Here is a 21,640-nt window from a genome sequence, read left to right on the forward strand (position 1 = left end):
GTTGCTTCTGTGTTCCTCTTGATTTTCTATTCTTATTCTGTGTTCCTATTTTGATTTTCTGTCCTTATTCTGTGTTGTTTCTGTGTTCCTCTTGATTTTCTCTCATTCTGTGTTGCTTCTGTGTTCCTATTTTGATTTCCTGTCTTTATTCTCTATTTACTTTGCCTTTTTCGCCTTTACTCTAGTCTCCGAAAGGTTGAGATAGTTTCCTTAACGTTTATTTTCGATTTTTTTGTCCCTCCAACTCTCTTTCTACAAGTTACAATATTCTCTTTAACTTTATTTTTCCTGGAAGTCATTTTACAAGTTAAAATATTCCCTCTAACTCTTTCTATGCTTTCCTTCTAAGTCTCTTTCTACAAGTTACAATATTCCATCTCGCCATTGACTTTTTTAATCTATTCTTCCACTTTCCTAACTCGCAGATCACTAAAGGTACAGATATTACCCTTTATACCACTTTATTCAACCCTCCACAAGTGTTTTAAGCGAGGAAACAGGACATTATACTCCTTTACAATACCTCTTTACTGTTTTATATAAATTGATGCTTCTTTTCTTTTTTTCTCTGTAAGTTGAAGTCCTCGATAGCTGTTTAGATTACCCTTCACGTCAGGTGTCTTGGGTGAGGAACAATAACCTCACCATTAACCCTCTTTGACCACCACCCAGTACATCTTCCATTAGTAATCTATCACTGAGACATCTTGACTTTGTTCTACAGCCACATCCAACCTTTGAACTTCTGAAAAAAATAGTAAAATATATCGTTTTTCCGTCATAACTTTCCTGTAGACGCTCATAAAACCTTCCATATTGCTTCCGGTCGTGGCAATAGTTTATAGTGTCGCAGTGAAAGAGTTAAGATCCATCACTTTTCTACCTTTTCTTTTCCATCTTTATCTCTTGCTTTCCATCTTTTTACAGCTTCCTAACTTCCAGTCCACGTAAAAATATCACCCCCTATGCTACTTTATTCCATCCCCGACAGCTGTCTTGGGGAGAGGAAAATAATATCACCATTAACACCCTATTCCTTTTCTATCTCATCACTTTATATCATTTTTTTTTATCTTCCTAACTCCAAAGCTCATACATCACTTCATTGTCCTTACACGTGGGCCGCCGTGGTACAGTGGAACTATGCATGCTTTGGGGTCCGAGGGGTCACCAAGCGCACGAGTTCGAATCCTGTCCACGGTCCGAGTGTAGGCTGGGCTTCCTCACTCTTGGCAACGGTTTCCTTCAGATAGGAGGTACCCCAAAAAGTATCCCCTTTAGCCCATAAATTCCCGTGAAAAGCCCACGTGGTGTAAATAAAAAAAAGAAGGAAAAAAAACAGCAGCATTAAGACATCATCCATTTTTCTCTCCCTTTATCAATTTCAAGTATTTTTGTCAAGCTTCCTAACTTCTAATCTTACGCGTCACTTTACTCAGGTATCTTGGGAGAGAAACAAGAACATCAGCAGTGACTTCATTCAAGACGGACAAGACGGAGGTTTGAAGACATTTATCCCTGTCCTTTGCCCAACTCTATCGGATATTTATGAGGACTGAGTTGGCCTTTTCTATTTTTGTTTATCTTTTTATTGCTCTTGGCCAGTTTTCACCTCTAACATTAAAAAAATCAGCACCTTATACATTTTCTATCCCTTTTTCATTTTCTATAATTTTTCTCTATCTTCCTAACTCCTAACCTTACACACAACTTGAATCCCCACACAGGTATCTTGGCAGAGGAACAAGAACATCAAGAACATTAGCATCAACATCCTATTCCTTTCCTATCCCTTTACCATTTCCTATATTTTTTCTCTACCTTCCTAACTCCTAACCTTACACACCACTTGTATCCCCACACAGGTATCTTGGGTGAGGAACAAGGACGCCCATATCCTCTCGGTGGACAGATGCACCTTCATAACACATCAACAAATCATTACTTTTTTTCTATCCCTTGTCATTTTTCTATCTTTGTCTACCTTCTAACTCCTAATCCTACAAACCACTTAAATTCCCACACAGGTATCTTGGGTGAGGAACAAGGACGCTCACATTCTCTAGGTGGACTGATGCATTAATTTTCTATCCTTTATAATTTTTCTATCATTTCTGTCTACCTTCCTAACTTCTAATCTCACACACCTCTTGAATCCCCACACAGGTATCTTGGGTGAGAAACAAGGACGCTCACATCCTCTCGGTGGACAGATATACATTCATAGCAGACGCCCGCTTCGCCACCTGGCACGAGGCAATCACGAACACCTGGACGCTGCAGGTGAAGTACGTGAAGGCGTCCGATGCGGGGAGGTACGAGTGTCAGGTGTCCACGGAGCCAAAGATGAGCCATTTCGTGCACCTCAACGTGATTAGTGAGTACTGTGGAGCTGTGGTGTGGTTTGGTGTGCACGGTGGGTGAGTGAGTGAGAGAGTGAGTGACTGAGTAAATGTATGTGTGTGAGAGGGGAGGTTGAGATATTGTGATTTTCCAAGCTGGACACACACACACACACACACACACACACACACACACACACACACACACACACAATGGCATCCGATAAAAATGTTGAAAAGCGCAAAACACTAAGCTTGGAAAAATATTGAGAGGGAGAAAGAGAAAGAGAGAGAGAGAGAGAGAGAGAGAGAGAGAGAGAGAGAGAGAGAGAGAGAGAGAGAGAGAGAGAGAGAGAGAGAGAGAGAGAGAGAGAGAGAGAGAGAGAGAGAAAGAGAGAGAGGGCAGCTATTACTCCAGGGCTACGTTTGTTAGAGAATTTCAATAAATGTTTGCGTCAGGAGAAAAGAAATGCTCGAAACGATTTTATATCAAAGAACTATTACTCTCTCTCTCTCTCTCTCTCTCTCTCTCTCTCTCTCTCTCTCTCTCTCTCTCTCTCTCTCTCTTCCGTAAACACCTTTTGAGAACATTAATTTCTGCACGAGTAAAACACAATATTGAATTAAAAACCCGGACAATAACAACCTTTCATCTCCAATTCAGGAAATTACTGCGAGTCTTTCATTTAAACGTCAAATGAAAAAAAAAAATGAAACGAGACAAAACCACAATAAAAGAAGAGACAGAGAGAGAGAGAGAGAGAGAGAGAGAGAGAGAGAGAGAGAGAGAGAGTGTAAAGGTCAAAAGGAAGACTAAATAATTATAACTCGTTTAGCTTCTCTCTCTCTCTCTCTCTCTCTCTCTCTCTCTCTCTCTCTCTCTCTCTCTCTCTCTCTCTCTCTCTCAGTCATTAGTCGGGAAATCAAAGCCTAAGGAAGACCAGAGAAGGACATTAAAACTCCTCCCATGATTTATTCAGCTCTGTTTTCCTCATTTCCCTTCCTTCCTTCCTTCCTATCTTTCTTTTATCTATTTATCTATTTTTCCTTCTTTCATTTATTTTTACTTTCTGTTTTCTTGCTTTGTTTTTCTTCCTTTCTTCCTTGCTTGCTTTCTTGTTGGTTTGTTTGCTTTCTGTCTTACTTTCTAGCTTTCTTTCCTTTTTCCTTTCTTCCTTCCTTCTTTCCCTTTTTCCTTCCTTCCTTTTCTTTTTCTTCTTTCTTCCTTCCTTCTTTTATTTCCTTCCTTCCTTCTATTCTTCTTTCACTCCTTTGTTCCTTCCTTCCTTCTTTCCTCCCTCCTTTTCTTTTTTTCCTTCCTTCCTTCTTTCCTTCTTCCTTCCTTCCTTCCTTGTTCACTTTCTTGCTTGCTTGTTTATTTTCTTCCTTTCTTCCTTCCTTCCTTCTTTCTTTCTCTCCTTCCTTCCTTCCCTCCATCCGTCTTGCCTTCCTCTGCAGACTTGCGGCGGCGACAAATTTGAAAAAGTGTATCGTTCATTTTTCTTCTGCAACACTTCCCGGGGAAACAACACAACTCTCTCTCTCTCTCTCTCTCTCTCTCTCTCTCTCTCTCTCTCTCTCTCTCTCTCTCTCTCAAGGGCAAGGCTGAATTAACAAAATGGTCGAAGAATCACAGCAAATTGAGTTATTTTTCTCGAATTTATGGAGGAGGAGGAGGAGGAGGAGGAGGAGGAGGAGGAGGAGGAGGAGGAGGAGGAGGAGGAGGAGGAGGAGGAGGAGGAGGAGGAGGAGGAAGAGGAGGAGGAGGAAAAAAAGAAAAAGAGAAGGACGAAAAGAAGGACAAGGAGAAGCACAAGGAGGAAGAGGAAGAGAAGGAGGAGGAGAAGGGGAGAAGAAGAAAAGGGGATAAGGGGAGAGGAGGAGGAGGAGGAGGAGGAGGAGGAGGAGGAGGAGGAGGAGGAGGAGGAGGAGGAGGAGGAGGAGGCTATAGGATTACGTAGGACTGAAGAGCAACAGACCTTCAGATCCTTGCTTGGTTATTCAGCACATTTTTCAAAGCCCCAGTTAGGTTAGGAAACAGGATATCACAAGAGAAGGTTCCTCCCCGCCCACCACGCCCTTCTGCTTGAAATGACTTGAAATAATGGGAAAACTGTGAACTATGGGAAAAAGAACTAAGAGGAAGAACCTTTGTTTAGTAGAGGAGATAGGAAAAGGTGTCTTAACCCCTTCAGTACCATAACGTATTTCCATATTCATTCTGGTGACTATTTGGTGACTTTATACAGCTTCAAAAACTTATGTGGGGGATTGAAATAGTAAGGACTGTGACCATTAATCTTCTGACATCCGTAGACTTTTTCTAATGTCAATAAAATGGTCTTCTCATACACGTATCTCAAGGTAAAAATGTGTCCCAATACTGTAAGGTTTAAAATCTTTCTTCTCTTCTTCTTCGCTTCTACTCTTACTACTGGTTACCTTACTTTAAACGGAATGTTAAAAATTTCACTTCTCTTCTCCTATTCTTACTATTGGCTAGCTTACTTTAAACTTCTTCAGTACTGGGATGCAATTCTGCCAGTTTTCAGTAATATTAAACGATTTTATTTGCATTAGGAAGGGTCTATGGAGGTCAGAAGATTAATGGCTATAGTCTACAATATTTTAATTTCTACATATGTTTCTGCAGCTGTAAAAAATCACTATATAGTCAGCAGAATAAATATGAAAACGTGTCATGGTAATGCAGGGCTTATGTTAAAATTTTCTTTCTCTTCTTCCCTCCTTATCTTACTACAGTCCTACATTATCCCAAGCCTCGATGGCGCAGTAGGCAGCGCGTGAGTCTCATAATCTCAAGGTCGTGAGTTCGATCCTCACTCGGGGCAGAACCCTCTTTTTTCCATGCCTCTTAAGAAAAGTCGATTACCAATTCTTCAACTTTCAGATAACACTTTGTTCCTTCAAAGATTTCCGTGCCAGAAGAACATTCACGTGCAATATTCCAACTAGTCGCTCTAGTACACCAATCTATATACCAACAAAACGTCTTACAACTTATTTTTTTCCCCTCTCCAGTGAAAATTCCGTGTCAGGTTTACCATTATGCATTCCACTCCAGCACAAACTTGAGGGAGTGGTGGGTGAGGGAGGAACCTTCTAACGCGCTTTCCTGTTTCTCTGCGCTGTAGTTAGTTAGTTTCAGTTACCAAATGGCACTGGAAGAACATAAGGGCCAGTTGCTGTTTGGCTTTCCTTTGCATTCCTTTACATACTACTGTTTCTGTTCCTTCTAACGCTATTCTGGTTATTACAAGGTACAGATAACAATGAGAAGGAGCAGGAATGAGAGCGACAGTAATAGGAGGAAGAGGAGAGGAGGAGGAGGAGGAGGAGGAGGAGGAGGAGGAGGAGGAGGAGGAGGAGGAGGAGGAGGAAATAGATGGTGATGGTAAGGATAGTGGTTGAAAATAGAAGGAACACGGATGAATAAACAAAAGGCAAATAAAGAATACAAAGACGAAATAACAAACTAGAAAATATTACATGACAGAGAGAGAGAGAGAGAGAGAGAGAGAGAGAGAGAGAGAGAGAGAGAGAGAGAGAGAATAAAACTGGGAAAAAATGAGAATAAGAACGGTAATATGAATACCTCTTCCCACGGATTCCCCCCCCTCTCTCTCTCTCTCTCTCTCTCTCTCTCTCTCTCTCTCTCTCTCTCTCTCTCTCTCTAGGGTCACGTGTAGAAGAGCAGAGAAAGCAGCACCTCATAACCTTGGGCATTTAATGAGCAAACACTCACCTTTTCTCACTAGACCACAAAATGATAAAAAAAGACCATTAGGTGTTCAGAATTCGACAGGTAGATAGAAGTGTGTGGTGTGCTTGTGAAGGAGCAAGGAAGGGAAGGAGGAAGGGGAGAGCAGTAAAGGAGAAGAGGAAGGGGAAGAGAATGAAGTGCAAGAGGAGGAGGAGGAGGAGGAGGAGGAGGGAAGAGAAAGGAGTGCAAGGGGTGAGGAGAGGAGGAGAGGAGGAAGAGATAATGGTCTAATACAAAGGGTGAATAGGTGAGGTAATGAGATAGACAGGAATGCTGGTAATGAGAGAGAGAGAGAGAGAGAGAGAGAGAGAGAGAGAGAGAGAGAGAGAGAGAGAGAGAGAGAGAGAGAGAGAGAGAGAGAGAGAGAGAGAGAGCGGGTACGTATGCAAGGATAATAGAATTTTGCATATAAAATAAAAATATACACATTATCAATAACATATAGATAGATTTACTGAAGGGCAGACAGATAGAGACAGACAGACAGACAGACAAACGGACACAGAGACAGCCAGATAGACAGTTACACAAGCAGACAGAAAAACAGACAGATAGACAGTAATATAGACAGATTATCATATACAACCACTTGCATGCAAAAAAAAAAAAAAATACAGATATACTTATACAATTAACACAGAACTTTGCATATACCAGAAAATACTGATACACAGACACACACACAGACAGACAGACAGACACAAATAAAAAGGTAACAAAAAATAGAAAAAAAAGAAAAAAATACATAAGTAGAATGAGAGAGAGAGAGAGAGAGAGAGAGAGAGAGAGAGAGAGAGAGAGAGAGAGAGAGAGAGAGAGATCTAAAACAAAGAAACTCAGGTGACGAGATGAGATTGTAGGAAGGGGGAGAGCAACAAAGAAAACAAAGGCAGCGTGGGAAGAGAAGCAAGCAAACTGAAGATGTAGAAAGGCGATGAAAACTGGAGATGGAAAATGATGACCCTGGAAAAAGATGAAGGAAACAAAAGCTATTTGAGCAGACGACGGGGGGAAAGAGGAACAGGCCAATAAAGATGTGGAATGAAAGAGAAGGAGGAACAGGAGCAGGAGGAGGAAATAAGAGGTGAGGAAACATGGATACGTGCCCAGCTAACACAAATACAACAATAAAGAATGAGAAATAGAGAAATTGGACGAAGCATGACGGAAAGCAGGAGTGAAATAAAGTGTGTGGGAAGAGGTAAAACATGGACAGACACACATACACAACCTTACATCCTATCCACCATATCCTACTATCCTATTGCCACTAACAAATTTAACCTTTTCTACAACTAATTACTAACAAACTACCCACCCTACCTATTCATACATTAAACCACATAAATCTATTATTTTATTACTCACAACAAATAACTTTATTTATAATGATAAAATAAATAAATAAATAAATACACAGAATTGAAAGCCAACTCACTTTGAATACAATAAATGTTTGCCTGAAAAGAAAGTCAGAATTTGAATGGAGACAACCCTGACTCTACTCATTGCTGTGCATAGAGAGAGAGAGAGAGAGAGAGAGAGAGAGAGAGAGAGAGAGAGAGAGAGAGAGAGAGAGAGAGAGAGAGAGAGAGAGAGAGAGTCATAACATATCTCATGAATTCAGAAAGAAGAAAGCAGTCACGAGGTTTCATTGTTAACATTATTCCTTCCTTACAATTCCCTGTGCCTGCCACTCAGCGAACCAAAATACATTCTCTTAATTACATATCAACGTGAAATTTAAAGTTAGACACGGTGACCTAAAGTTTTGATGTCAGGCTCAATAAAACATTACACTGCACCTCGTTACATTGTTCTTTGAGGGAAATGTACGTAAAGAAGTGACATGTTACATATATTAGTTTAGAAATTATACAGAAAAAATGTTAAACAGTTACTATAAATACCTTTAAACGTATTTTTCTCTTTATCTTCTTTAAAATCAGAATATAAGTACTATTAAAACCAAGACTGCTTTTTCTTAAACCAGACCTAAACAAAGAAGTAATTTTGGTCTGACGAATAAAGATAAAAATAAGCTAATATTTATAAGAGAAGTTCCATGTGGTTTGATGACACAAAAGAACAAAAAAAAGTTTACTCTGTTGAAATAAATTTTAGATGGATGTGAAAATGCCATAATAAATAAATAAATATTACGATAAACCCAAGAATGAAGAAGCCAACGCTGATCTTATAAGAGTAAATAAATAAAGGACTAGACAGGTCTCATGAAACCAAGACATTAAAACGATTCAACTGAAGACAAAACCCAAAATAAAAACATCAAGATCTTATTTCATTCTTTACTATAATTCTGTACATTTCTAGCGCGGTTCTTGATGCAAAGTCGTCCATATTTCATTTTCTGCTCTATTTGTCTACCTTTTCAGCACGTGTCTTTAAATTACTCTGGGAGAAGCTCAATTTCTTTCATTAACCTTCATTTCCTCCTTACCTTAGTGTTAGATAAGTCTCAATTGTATTTTATAATTTATATTTTTCTTGTCTTACTAACGTTGCGAAGATGGTCTTTATCATATTATATTTTTTTTACCCCATGAGGACTATGACGCGTTTCTACATTCGTTCTAATTACTTGGTGATTTTATACAGCTTCAGAAACTTATGTGGGGATTAAAATAGTGAAGACTCAAGCCATTAACCTTCTAACCTCCATAGACCCTCCCTAATGTCAATAAAATGGTCTAATCGTACACAAATCTCAAGGTGAAAATGTGTCCCAGTATTAAAGGTATTAAGGGCGGGTGAAAAGAAGACAGTTAAAAGGGAAAGTGGGTGGACAGTGAAGGAATGAAAGAAAGTGTAACAAAATATAGGTTGTGGGTCCCGTAGTCTCCATTTCTCCTTTACCTTTCCAGCGTGGGTCTTCAAACTCCCATGCGTGTCGCGTACTGTACCTGGCCGCACGTTAAAGTTTGCTGGAGATGCCGAGTGATTCTGCTTCGTAAACTGAACTTCGTAACATTCAATTCCTTGTTCTGAAATGCCTTGTTCTCTCAACACGCTGATTTTCCAAGGTCACAGAGACAACTTCTTTCCAATCCATCACCAGATTCTGCCTCGTAAACTGAACTTCATAACATTAAGTCCGTGTTCTGAAACGCCTTGCTCTTTCACCACGTCAATTTTCCAAGGCCACAGAGACAACCAGCCCGGTTTTAAGATGGTTTCTTCTTTCAAAAACTATATTTCCAATCCGTCACCAGATTCTGCCTCGAAAACTGAACTGCGTAACATTCAAGCCCATGTTCTGAAATGCCTTGCTCTCTCACCACGCTGATTTTCCAAGGCCACAGAGACAACCAGCCGGATTTTGAAGACACTTTCTTCTATTAATATAAATCTTTCCAATCTAGCCGGATTTTAATTCAAGACACTTCCTCTTTTTTTTTTAAACTATGAATCGTGCCAATACATCACCAGAACCCCAAAAATCTGCTTCAAAACATAAGCACCTTCAACTAGAGCCCTTGGAAAGCAGTGAAGGTGAAAGAGAGCTAAGCACTTTGGAATTTTGGCTTTAACCCCTTCAGCACCATGACGTGTCTCCATATTCATTATGTTTACTATTTGCCGATTTTATACAGCTTCAGAAACTCATGGAGGGATTAAAATAGTGAAGACTCTGGCCATTAATCTTCTGCCCTCCACAGACCCTTCCTAAAGCAAGTAAAACAGTCTATTCATACCCAAAACTCAAGGTAAAAATGCGTCCCAGTACTGAAGGGGTTTAATAGGAGGCGCTTCACTTTTATCCCTACCTAAAGTTCACATTCCAAGGTTCCTCCGTAAAGAAAATAAAAATAAATGAGACAGCCACGATATTTTCTTTCCCATAATGTATTCTTGCAGTCCAACTTAATTTTCAAAAAGGGGGAATTATTTTGCGGGGATTCTTGGAGTGGAATGTGAGACGTAGGATATATATAATATTTTCTTACCTGGAAGTTAGTGTATAAATATTTTTCAGTAAAGGGACAGAGAGAGAGAGAGAGAGAGAGAGAGAGAGAGAGAGAGAGAGAGAGAGAGAGAGAGAGAGAGAGAGAGAGAGAGAGAGAGAGAGAGAGAGACATAACATCCCTAAATCAATATAGAAATCAAATCTCACAAACTTTTACTCACTAAAATAAAAATAAAATTACCACCAGTCCCCTCACTCGCTCCCCATAACTGTCACCATCACGTCACCATCACTGTCACCATCACTGTCACTATCACTGTCACCATCACTATCACTATCACCATCACTCACCAACTACCGCTGCTCTTCTCACTCATTCCTCATCATTCACTATTCGACGGAGCTGTTCATTATCAACACCTTGTTCCCAATCTCATGTCACCATTACTTCTTGATATTTCGTCTGCTTTTCATCATATATTTGTGATCATGACACCAACGCTCTCTCTCTCTCTCTCTCTCTCTCTCTCTCTCTCTCTCTCTCTCTCTCTCTCTCTTCACCATCATTGACTTATTCATTGTAAAAAAATTGCTCTCATTATAATTCTTTCACTGTATCTTTGTTTATTTTTTCTTCATTATTTTTCATTTCATTATTTCTACTCCATCATCACTTTCACTCTCCGATTTTCTTCGTCATCTTCCATGGACTCCTCGTTTCTCATTATCTTCTGTCTCTCCCTCTTCACTATTCATTTTTTCACGTACGCCTCACTATTTCTCGTTCACTGTCTTTTATTCTCACCACTTACTCTATTTCACCATCATCCCCTCTCTCACCATCACACCCTCTTCCTTATCTCTTTCTGATTATCGTTTATCCTAACCATTTTTACCACTATTTTATTTCACCATCATCCACACATTCACCATCACTCCCTCACTCTCACCATCCTTTACTCTCCCTCGCAGCGCCCCTGGTCACCATCCCCGGGGGCTCTGAGCTGCACGTCAGAAGCGGCAGTACAGTCACCATTAAGTGTGTGGTGAGCCAGGCGCTTCACCCTCCCAGCTACGTCTTCTGGTACCATGTGAGTAATTATCTCTCTCTCTCTCTCTCTCTCTCTCTCTCTCTCTCTCTCTCTCTTTCCTCTCTCTGGTCAGTATTTTTTCTCTCTCTCTCTCTCTCTCTCTCTCTCTCTCTCTCTCTCTCTCTCTCTCTCTCTCTCTCTCTCTCTCTCTCTCTCGACCATTCAATTCTGCGTACACATTTTATTTCACCATTCAGCTTATTCATATTTTCATATTTCTCTCTCTCTCTCTCTCTCTCTCTCTCTCTCTCTCTCTCTCTCTCTCTCTCTGGTCAGTATTCATTTCTGTATGTATCTTTACTATTTTTTCTCTGTCCATCTCTCTCTCTCTCTCTCTCTCTCTCTCTCTCTCTCTCTCTCTCTCTCTCTCTCTCTCTCTCTCTCTCTCTCTCTACAACTCAAACTTCCGGGGATTGATAGAGTTTACGTCCAAGTTTTGCCAACAATTTATTTTTATTTTCTCCTCAAAGCCCAGGATTAAGTTATTACTATTTTTTTCCACCTCATAATCCCATTCACTCATTTCTCCGCCTGTATGCGCTAATAACATGTTTCACTTGATGATATTAAACGTAGAGGCTCCCCCCAGATTACCTCCCCCTCCCGTTACCTACACCAACAAACACAACAAACTCAACTAACAGGCAGAATAACACTCATTCCCCTCATCCGACTCCACTTCACACCGTCACCGCAGCACCTCCCCCACTCCAGTGTCCAAGTCCCAGGCGGTTTAAAGACCTCATGTTGTGGTTATTTGGCGGGATAATTAATCATTTATTTTGGGTGGCGGTGGTTTAAAAGGTTTAATGGATCTCTTTATGCAGTGGTTTTCGAATAGGTGTGATTAATACCCGTGTTTTCGTCCCTTTAATGAATGTACATCTGATATTAATTAGCAGCGGTAGCGTGAAACATTTGTCCGTCATTTCCTTTGAGGTCTAATTCCTACTCGGCTATTATAACTCCTCCACCATCTGACGCACTAGTTTGCTGAAATAGTCAGAAGTGTAGGGCGTGTAATTGTATATGAGGTTAATTGCAGGTAATAACAGCGCTCTGCCATCTACGGGTGTGAATTCAATGGTTGGTAAATGGTTGCTAATGGTTCCTGAAGGGCGTGGTGATGGATTGCTTGCTCGTTCTAATTTAGGATCATTTAGCAAACATGAAATGGCGGTTAAGTTGCTCATAAGGTGTGTTGTTTTTGTTTATTTATTATTTATTTGTTTATTTTATGTTATTTTATGGTTAGATTATTGGTCTATATGCAAGCACTCCTCCTTTTCTTTCTCCTCTTCTTCTTCTTATCCTCCCTCTTCTTCTCTTCCTCCTCCTCCTCTTCCCACTTTTTTTCTTTTCCTGTTTTCCATTCTTCTTCTCCTTTTCCTTTTCCTCCTCCTCCTCCTCCTCCTCCTCCTCCTCCTCCTCCTCCTCCTCCTCCTCCTCCTCCTCCTCCTCCTCCTCCTCCTCCTCCTCCACTTTTCTTATTTTCATTTTACCTTTTCCATCTTCTCTCTCTTCTGTGCCTGTTAACTCATTTATCCTATTCCTTCTCTCCTTTCCTTCCACCTTCTTCTCTCTCTCTCTCTCTCTCTCTCTCTCTCTCTCTCTCTCTCTCTCTCTCCTCCTTTCCTCCACTTTCTCTCACTCCTACAGTTCTATTCCTCGTCCTCCTCCACCTTCCTTTCCTTCTTATTCTCCAACATCAGCTTCTCCTACACCATCATCACCATCACCACCACCACTATCAACACCAACAACTCACACCACAATGCAGCCACCACCAAGTCAACCTCTAATAACCTTGGCCCTGCACCACCACACCACCACACACCACCTGTCTGTCATTTTTTTCTTTTTCTTTTTTTTTTTTTTTTTTTGGCTTACATAAAATCACAAAAACGTAAGAAAAGAGGGAAGGTAGAAGAGGCAGTCCCTGAATGAGCAAAGCTACTTAATCCCTTCAGTACCACGACGCGTTTCCACATTCATTGTACTTACTATTTGGTGCTTTTTGTACAGCTTCAGAAACTTATGTGTGGATAAAAATAGTGAAGACTGTGGCCATTAATATTCTAGCCTCCATAAACCCTTCTTAATGTCAATAAACTGGTCTAATTGTACACAAATCTCAAGGTAAATATGTCTCAGTATTGAAGGGGTTAATTCCATCTATCATCTTCGTCTATAAATTTATCTAATCTTCTTTTAAAGCTCCCGATTGACTCAGCACTAACAACATAATTACTGAGTCCGTTCCATTCATCAACCACTCCGTTAGAGAACCAGTTTCTCCCAATTTCTTTCTTAAACCTGACTTTCTCAAGCTTAAACCCATTATTTCTGGTTCTACCCTGGCAAATGATACTAAGAACTTCGCTCATGTCCCCTTCGTTATACCACTTAACTCCTTCAATAATGGGACATATTTACCTTGAGATTTGCTTATGATTAGACCATTTTATTGATATTAGGAACGGTCTATGGAGGTCAGCAGATGAATGGCCAAAGTCTTCACTATTTCATTCTCCCACACGAGTTTTTGAAGCTGTGTAAAATCATCAAATAGTAAGCAGAATGAATATGGAAACGCGTCATGGTACTGAAGGGGTTAAATACTTCTATCAAGTCCTCTCTTGACTTACGTAGGAATGCAATCACGTTGTATAGGTCCTCATTCCCTCCTTCCATCTCACACAGGGGGAGCAACGCATACCTGAGGGGAAGTGGAAGGGCGTGACACAGCAGCCGTTGACCATAAGAGCGTCAGGAGGTAGTGAAGCCGCCCTTACTGTCACCTCAGCCAATCACGCCCACGCTGGCAACTACACCTGTGCTCCGGCCGCCCTCACGCCCGTCTCAGTCATCCTGCACGTGTTGAACGGTAAGGCACGGGTGATTAGGGTGTCGTAAGGGTGAAGTAAGGGTGCAGGTTGTTTTTAAGGGTGAAATGCGGGTGAATTTAGGGTGAGATAGGAGTAATGGGTGGTAAAGGTGACATGGATGAATAGGATGAAGCAAGGGTGGGGAAAGGTGGAGAAGGGTGAGATAAGGGAGGGTGAGGTAGGATTGAGGTAGGGTGAGGGACTGTGGAATAGGATGAGAAACGACGGAAAAAAAATGAGGGTGACGAGAAGACAAGAGTGAGAGAAACGTGACGTAAGAAAGAAAAAGGTGAAAAATAGTAAAATAGAAAAAAAAATAGGGAAAGAACATGAAAAAAAAAAAAAAACGTGAATAAAACAGCAGAATAAAAAAGTGAGTGAAAAAAAAGAAACTGAGAAGAATGAAGAAAAATAAACTGAAAGGAACAAGCTTGGTGAATGAAAAAGGAAAAAATAGCAGGAGTGAGGAGTAAGGAAAGAGGAGAGGGGAGGTGGGGGGCTGGGTGGGTTATGTAAGCAAGTGAGCGGTGGTCAGGTCACGTTTGGAGTAAATGGGAGTTAAAACGCAACTGGGGAAAAAAGGCTCCGGAATTTGTCTTAATTTTGTTGCAGGATGGGAGGGAAGAGAGAGAGATAGAGATAGAGATAGAGATAGAGAGAGAGAGAGAGAGAGAGGAAGGCAAGATGAGGGAGAGGGAGAAAGGGAAGGACAAATTAACTGGAAGAAAGTGAAGGAAAGTACACTGGTGGATGAATGGAGGAAAACAGACAGCGAATGGGCGAGAGTAATAGGAAGGGAGATAAGGAAAAGGTGGAAAGGTGGAAAGGGATACATGGAAGAGAAGGGAGGGTAGGAAGTGGGAGGGGACAGTAAGTGAAGGGAAGGGAGAGTCAAAGTTATTGGTGGTGTGGAGTTTATGGCGTTGGATAAGAGAGAATTGTGGGTCAGGAAGCGTGTGGAATGCTGTCAGAGTCACTGGTGGAGTAAGGATGGAGTGTGAGAGTGTGGGAATCAACTCAAGCTGGAGAGGAATCAGGTGGAGTGGACAAGCGTGAGAGAGAGAGAGAGAGAGAGAGAGAGAGAGAGAGAGAGAGAGAGAGAGAGAGAGAGAGAGAGAGAGAGAGAGAGAGAGAGAGAGAGAGAGAAGGAATGGGAAAAGAAATGGAAAAGAGAGAAGGGAAAATAAACTAAATATATTTTTAGTACGACTAACAAAAAATATTAAAAAATTGAGTACAAAGAACAAAGGAATCAATAAACTAAATAATAAGTGAATGAATAGGAATATAAATAAGCAAAACACGGGAGCAATAAAAGCATATAGATTACTGCTGAGGGAGAAGAGAACACAAATCTATAAATACATAAATAAATAAATAAAGATCAAGAGAAACATTAATTAAAGGAAATATAAATAAAGAAAGAAAAGGACCAAGAAAATAAATGAAAATACAAATTAAAAGAAAGATATCAAGCAAGAGATAATTAATTTGAAATGAAAGCGAATAAAGAAACAAGACAAAAAAAAAAAAAGAAAATCAGTAGAAGTAGGAAGGAATAAAGAATAGGAATGTTAAGAATACGAAAAATTTGAAATATCAATAAAAAGAACCAAGATATAATTGAAATAGGAATAAAAATAAGAAGGAATCAACTTTTTACTGGAAAAATGAGTAAATAATGAATAGAACAAATAAAGATAGGAAAAAAAATTGAAATATAAATGAAAAAAAAACTAAAATAAAAATGAAAAAGGGAAATAGCTAGAAAAAAATAACAAAATAATTAATGAACTTTTTGCTGGAAATATGAGTGAATTTAAGAATAGGACGAATAATAATAAAAATAACTGGAAATATCAATGAAAAAAAATACGAACGAAAAAGAAACAAAACTGGAAAAATAATGAATGAATGAATGAACTTTTTAGTGGAAACAAGAGTGAATAAAGAATATGATGAAATAAAAATAACAAGAACTGGAAATAAAAAATGAATAAAAAGAGCAAAAAAAAATATGAAAGAAAAAAAAATAAAGCCAGAAAAATAGAAATAAGAGTGAATAAAGAATAAGACGAAGTAAAAATAAGAATAACCGGAAAAATCAAAGAAAAAAAAACATAATACGAATAGAAAATGAAAAAAAATAAATAAATGAAAGTGAATATGCCTAAATAACAACACATGACATTGAATAAAAAAAATAAAGATGATGAATTAAAAGCACGAATTAAATAAAGGAGCAATACAAACATTAAAAAAAGAAGAAAAAAATCAATAATACACAAAATGAAAGAGTATAGGGCCAATACAAATTAATAATTAACAGCACAAACGAAACAAAACAACAATAACGCCCTTTAAAAAAAAATGAAGCAAATACAAATGAATAAAATATAGAGCCAACACAGCGATAAAGATTACGTTTTTTTTTTTTTTTTTTTGGGGGGGTGGTAAGGTGGTGGGGGGTTGGCGGGGCTGTAGGTGGGCTGGTCATGGAGGGGGAGGGGGGGAAGAGATTGCATCGGGACAAACTAGATTCATGAACTTCGAAAACTGCATTCAACTTGTCCCCCTGAGCAGGATAAGCGAGCGAAATCTGAAGCGGAGTGATGAGGAGGAAAAAAAAGATAAAAAAGGATAAAAAACAGGAAGATAAAATTTAATCAAAATTCCATCACATCGCTAATCTAAGAGAGAGAGAGAGAGAGAGAGAGAGAGAGAGAGAGAGAGAGAGAGAGAGAGAGAGAGAGAGAGAGAGAGAAAGCATGTGTATATCTAATATTTTATAATGTATTTATTTTCCAATCACAAACGACAGAAACTTTTAGCGGCGTATGAGAAAACACACACACACACACACACACACACACACACACACACACACACACACACACACACACAAACAGAATCAAACGAGACAAACACTGATGGAGTAATGGCAGACGCTGAAAATTGAATAAAAAATAAAAAAAACAAGCAAGCAAACAAAACAAACACAATCAGACAAACAAAGCAAACAAAGGAAATACAAATGAAAAAAACACTAAATAACAAAAAAAACTAATATATGAATAAAAAAAGGGGAAAAAAGGGGAAAAGGTGTAAAATAATCCCTTATCATCCATACACTTGTCCTGCATGATCACCATTCCCCTCCCTCTCCCCCTTCCCCTTCATCCCCTCCTCTTACCCCTCATGTCCCCACCCTTTCCCTCCCCTCAAACTGTCCATCCATCCTAGTTCCGGTTAAAAGGGGAGGAGGATAAGAGGAGGAAGTGGAGGAGGATGAGAGGAGGATGAGGGGAGAAGGAGGGGAGAAGGAGAGGGGAGATACGAACTGTCACGATGGGCCATTTCCGGTAGGAGGTAAACAAATCATGGAGCCATATTGATATCATTGGGTTGTTGTTGTTGTTGTTGTTGTAGTGGTGGTGGTGGTGGTGGTGGTGGTGGTGGTGGTGGTGGCGGTGGTGGTGGTTGTAGTAGTAGTAGTGGTGGTGGTAATGGTAGTGGTTGGGTGTTTCCTGGATTCCTGGTATAATGCTGTGTGTGTGTGTGTGTGTGTGTGTGTGTGTGTGTGTGTGTGTGTGTGTGTGTGTGTGTGTGTGTGTGTGTGTGTGTGTGTGTGTGTGTGTGTTCTACGTACGCTCAATGCTTTGTCTTCCTACTACAGTAATTCTAGTTGGGATTAAGTTAAATTATCGTTTATGTTGCTTTCTCTCCCGTGTGTGTGTGTGTGTGTGTGTGTGTGTGTGTGTGTGTGTGTGTGTGTGTGTGTGTGTGTGTGTGTTTCACTGTTTGATCTGCTGCAGTCTCTGACGAGACAGCCAGACGTTCCCCTACGGAACGAGGTCAGAGCTCATTATTTCCGATTTTCGGATAGGCCTGAGACCAGGCACACACCACACACCGGGACAACAAAGTCACAACTCCTCGATTTACATCCCGTACCTACTCACTGCTAGGTGAACAGGGGCTACACGTGAAAGGAGACACACCCAAATATCTCCACCCGGCCGAGGAATCGAACCCCGGTCCTCTGGTTTGTGAAGCCAGCGCTCTAACCACTGAGCTACCGGGTGTGTGTGTGTGTGTGTGTGTGTGTGTGTGTGTGTGTGTGTGTGTGTGTGTGTGTGTGTGTGTGTGCGCGTGCGCACGCATTGTGTAGGTTTATATTTTCGTTTTGAATTACACGCGAACTTTTAAAGGGTGTAGTTCCATTAATAGCTTGATCACATGGAGTCTAACTGTTTTAAAAGCCTCATATGTGGAAAAGATATAACAACATGTGGTATATTCCTGAAAAAGTTTGTTTATCAGAGGAATTGTGTTCAATAAACTCACTTACCTGTGTGTGTGTGTGTGTGTGTGTGTGTGTGTGTGTGTGTGTGTGTGTGTGTGTGTGTGTGTGTGTGTGTGTGTGTGTGTGTGTGTGTGTGTGTGTGTGTGTGTGTGTGTGTGTGTGTGTGTGTGTGTGTGTCGGCACCTTGATTAACACACCTTTTCCCCTCCACAGGTGAGCGCCCCGCCGCTATGCAACACGGAACCAGCACCTCTTCACTCCCCTCTCTCCCCTCTCTCCCTCTCCTCCTCCTGTTTACTCTCTTGCTCCTTCACCTCGCTCCCACTGACGTCATGTCCTCTTCCTCTCCCTCCTTTTTTCCTCCTCCTCCTCCTCTTCTTTTTTCCATTTAGGGTCCAGTGTTGTCCATACGCGGTGATGGCAACACTGATTCTTGTCCCTTGTGTATGTAAAGCTTTGTCAATTTTGTATTAATTAATTAAGACAACGATATATGTATTATACACTCATATACATTATACATTATACACTTCCTTCTCGTTTTCGTCGTCGTCGTCGTCTTCCTCCTCCTCCTCCTCCTCCTCCTCCTCCTCCTCCTCCTCCTCCTCCTCCTCCTCCTGACTTTTATTTTACGGCATTTCCTTGTCATCTCGTTTTCCTCCTCTTTCTTCTCTATTTTTCTTTCTTTCTCCTTCATCTTCCTTGCTTTATCCAACCTTCACTCGTTAGTCTTGCATTTTTCCTTCTCCTATTTTGTCCTTTTCCTCTTCCTCTCCTTTTCTTTTCTCTTTTTTTATTCCTGCTCTTCCTCTTCCTGTTTCTCGTCTTTCTCCGGTTATTTTCTTACACATCTTTATAATAAAATCCTTTCCTGGATGAATTAGCGTTACTTAGACACACACACACACACACACACACACACACACACACACACACACACACACACACACACACACACACACACACACACAAACTCAATACTTTTCGTGCAGTTGTAACTAAATGTATATATTAATGTTTAAGTATGTCATGTAATTCCAGTTATATTTGTTACGTATAATGAGAGAGAGAGAGAGAGAGAGAGAGAGAGAGAGAGAGAGAGAGAGAGAGAGAGAGAGAGAGAGAGAGAGAGAGAGAGAGAGAGAGAGTAATCCTGTTAATCCCCTTCAACATGTAATCAACCACCACAGACATAAGGAGTGTTCGGCCTTGCATTAATCAAAACAAAACAAAACAAAACAAAAATACACACAGAAAAAACAATTAAATTCACATAAAAATAGAAACTGAACAATATCACCACAAATAATAACAATAGTAATAATAATAATGAAAATCCTAATCCGAGCCGAAATGAACAAGGCCGAACTCTCCTAACAAGCGCCATTACCATTACTGTCTCGTAGGGTTACAATATCCTTCATGCCACTCAGTCCAGTATCCGTTTTCTATTGTGTGGTGTTCGGGATCGGAAAACGGGAAGCGGGGAACGTCTCTGTAATGTAACCAATGCTATGTATGATCTTGTTACCTATACTGCTGATGATGACCGTGATGCATTTGTGTACATATTATATTATAGCAATGACGTGCAGTACCAATATAGAAATAAATGGGATTCTTTTGTGTATTATGAGTTTTAATTCGCATCCTAATTGACTCGTATTCTTTTTCTCATTTTTCTTTTGTTTTTTAGTTCAAGGTAAGTCATGTCATAAAAAATGCTACAATGAGCGAAAATTTGTAGGGTTTATTAAGATGTATCAATATTTTTCTTTCTTTCTTTTATTTATTCTTTTTCTGACATGAAAAGTAAGAGAATATGTTAAATAAGAGAAAAATACACAGGAAAGCAGGTAAGAAACATAGAAACGTGAGAGAGAGAGAGAGAGAGAGAGAGAGAGAGAGAGAGAGAGAGAGAGAGAGAGAGAGAGCATTAAGTCTCATGTAGTCAGTCGCGTCCAATAATTCGCAGGCCACACACCTGAGCGTTGGCAGGTATGCACCACTAATTAACGCATACCTACACCTGTTTGATGCTTTACCCCCACGTACACACACACACACACACACACACACACACACACACACACACACACACACACACACACACACACACACACACACACACACACACACACACACACACATACACACAAACACACACACACACACACACACATACACAACAATACGTGCAAATCAAATCACACCTGACAACAACCATAACAACAACAACAACAACAACAAACACGTAGGCCTGGCTGTGGCGGGACCTAAAATTCTATTATGGAACGAAAAAAATAAAGAAAGAAAATTCTGATGTCTTTGAATAGCAGTGAACCAACGTGCCATCTGGTGAAGCTGTGATTAGAGAAGAAGGGAAGGGAAGGGAAGGGAAGGGAAGGGAGAGGAAGGGAAGGAAAAGGAAGGGAAGAGAAGAGAAGGGAATGTAAAAAAAGAAGGGAAAGGGAAGGGAATGGAATGGAATGGAAGGGAAGGGAGGGAAAAAGATGAAAAGGGAAGGGAAGGGAATGGAAGGGAAGGGAAGGAAGGAAGGAAGAGAAGGGAAGGTGAGGAATAAAAAAAAGGAAGAGAAGAAAAAAAGGAGAAAGGAAGGGAAGGGAAGGAAATATATGGAAAGTAAGGACAGGAAGGAATGGAAAGGAAGGGGAGGGAAAGATGGGAAAGATCGGAAAGGAAGAGAAGATGAAGGAAGAGAAAGGGTAGGCAAAGAAAAACTGGAAGAAAGGAAAGGGAAAAAGGAAAAAAATAGATAACGGAAGGAAGAGAGAGAGAGAGAGAGAGAGAGAGAGAGAGAGAGAGAGAGAGAGAGAGAGAGAGAGAGAGAGAGAGAGAGAGAGAGAGAGAGAGAGAGAGAGGGTAGTAAAAAAAAATAAAATGTGGAAACAAGAAAAGGAAAAACAGCTAAAAAGAGAAAGGAACAGAAGTGAGGAAAAGCGAGACAAGGAAAAAAAACACAGAACAAGAGAGAAAGGAAAATGGTAAATAAATGAGAGGGAAAAGGAAATGAAGGAAGTAAAACAGAAAAGGATAGCATAAATGAGCCAGAGAGGGAGGAAAAAGGAGACATAGATGGAAAAAAAAGAGGAAAGGAGAGCATAGAAGGGCAGGAAAGGGAGGGAAAAAGACACAAATGGAAAAAAAGAGAAGAAAACGAAAGGAAAAGAGAAAAAAAGGGAAAATGAAAGAAAATGCAGAGAATGTAGAAAAACTTAGGTATGGAGAGGAGAACAGACAGGAAACGAGAAGAGGAAAGAAAAAAAGAGAATGAAAAAAA

General features: G+C 40.2%; 1 protein-coding gene and 1 non-coding gene across 3 annotated transcripts in view; both read left to right on the forward strand.

Annotated features, from left to right (window-relative positions):
• The window catches only part of LOC123513671 (hemicentin-2-like), an 80,003-nt gene extending 60,034 nt beyond the window's left edge, over positions 1–19,969 (forward strand). For both annotated transcript variants that reach the window (XM_045271009.1, XM_045271010.1), the window contains exons 4-7: positions 2,167–2,377; positions 11,027–11,145; positions 13,849–14,032; positions 18,553–19,969. In XM_045271009.1, coding sequence (XP_045126944.1) covers positions 2,167–2,377; positions 11,027–11,145; positions 13,849–14,032; positions 18,553–18,731 — 693 coding nt within the window. In that variant the 3' untranslated portion in view covers positions 18,732–19,969. The remainder of the gene's footprint in view (positions 1–2,166; positions 2,378–11,026; positions 11,146–13,848; positions 14,033–18,552) is intronic.
• Trnam-cau lies at positions 5,122–5,194 on the forward strand. Its single transcript has one exon. It is a non-coding gene; the product is annotated as a tRNA-Met (tRNA).
• Positions 19,970–21,640: the final 1,671 nt, after the last annotated feature.

This window comes from Portunus trituberculatus, chromosome 36 (assembly GCF_017591435.1).
Source record: "Portunus trituberculatus isolate SZX2019 chromosome 36, ASM1759143v1, whole genome shotgun sequence".
Taxonomy (NCBI): domain Eukaryota; kingdom Metazoa; phylum Arthropoda; class Malacostraca; order Decapoda; family Portunidae; genus Portunus; species Portunus trituberculatus.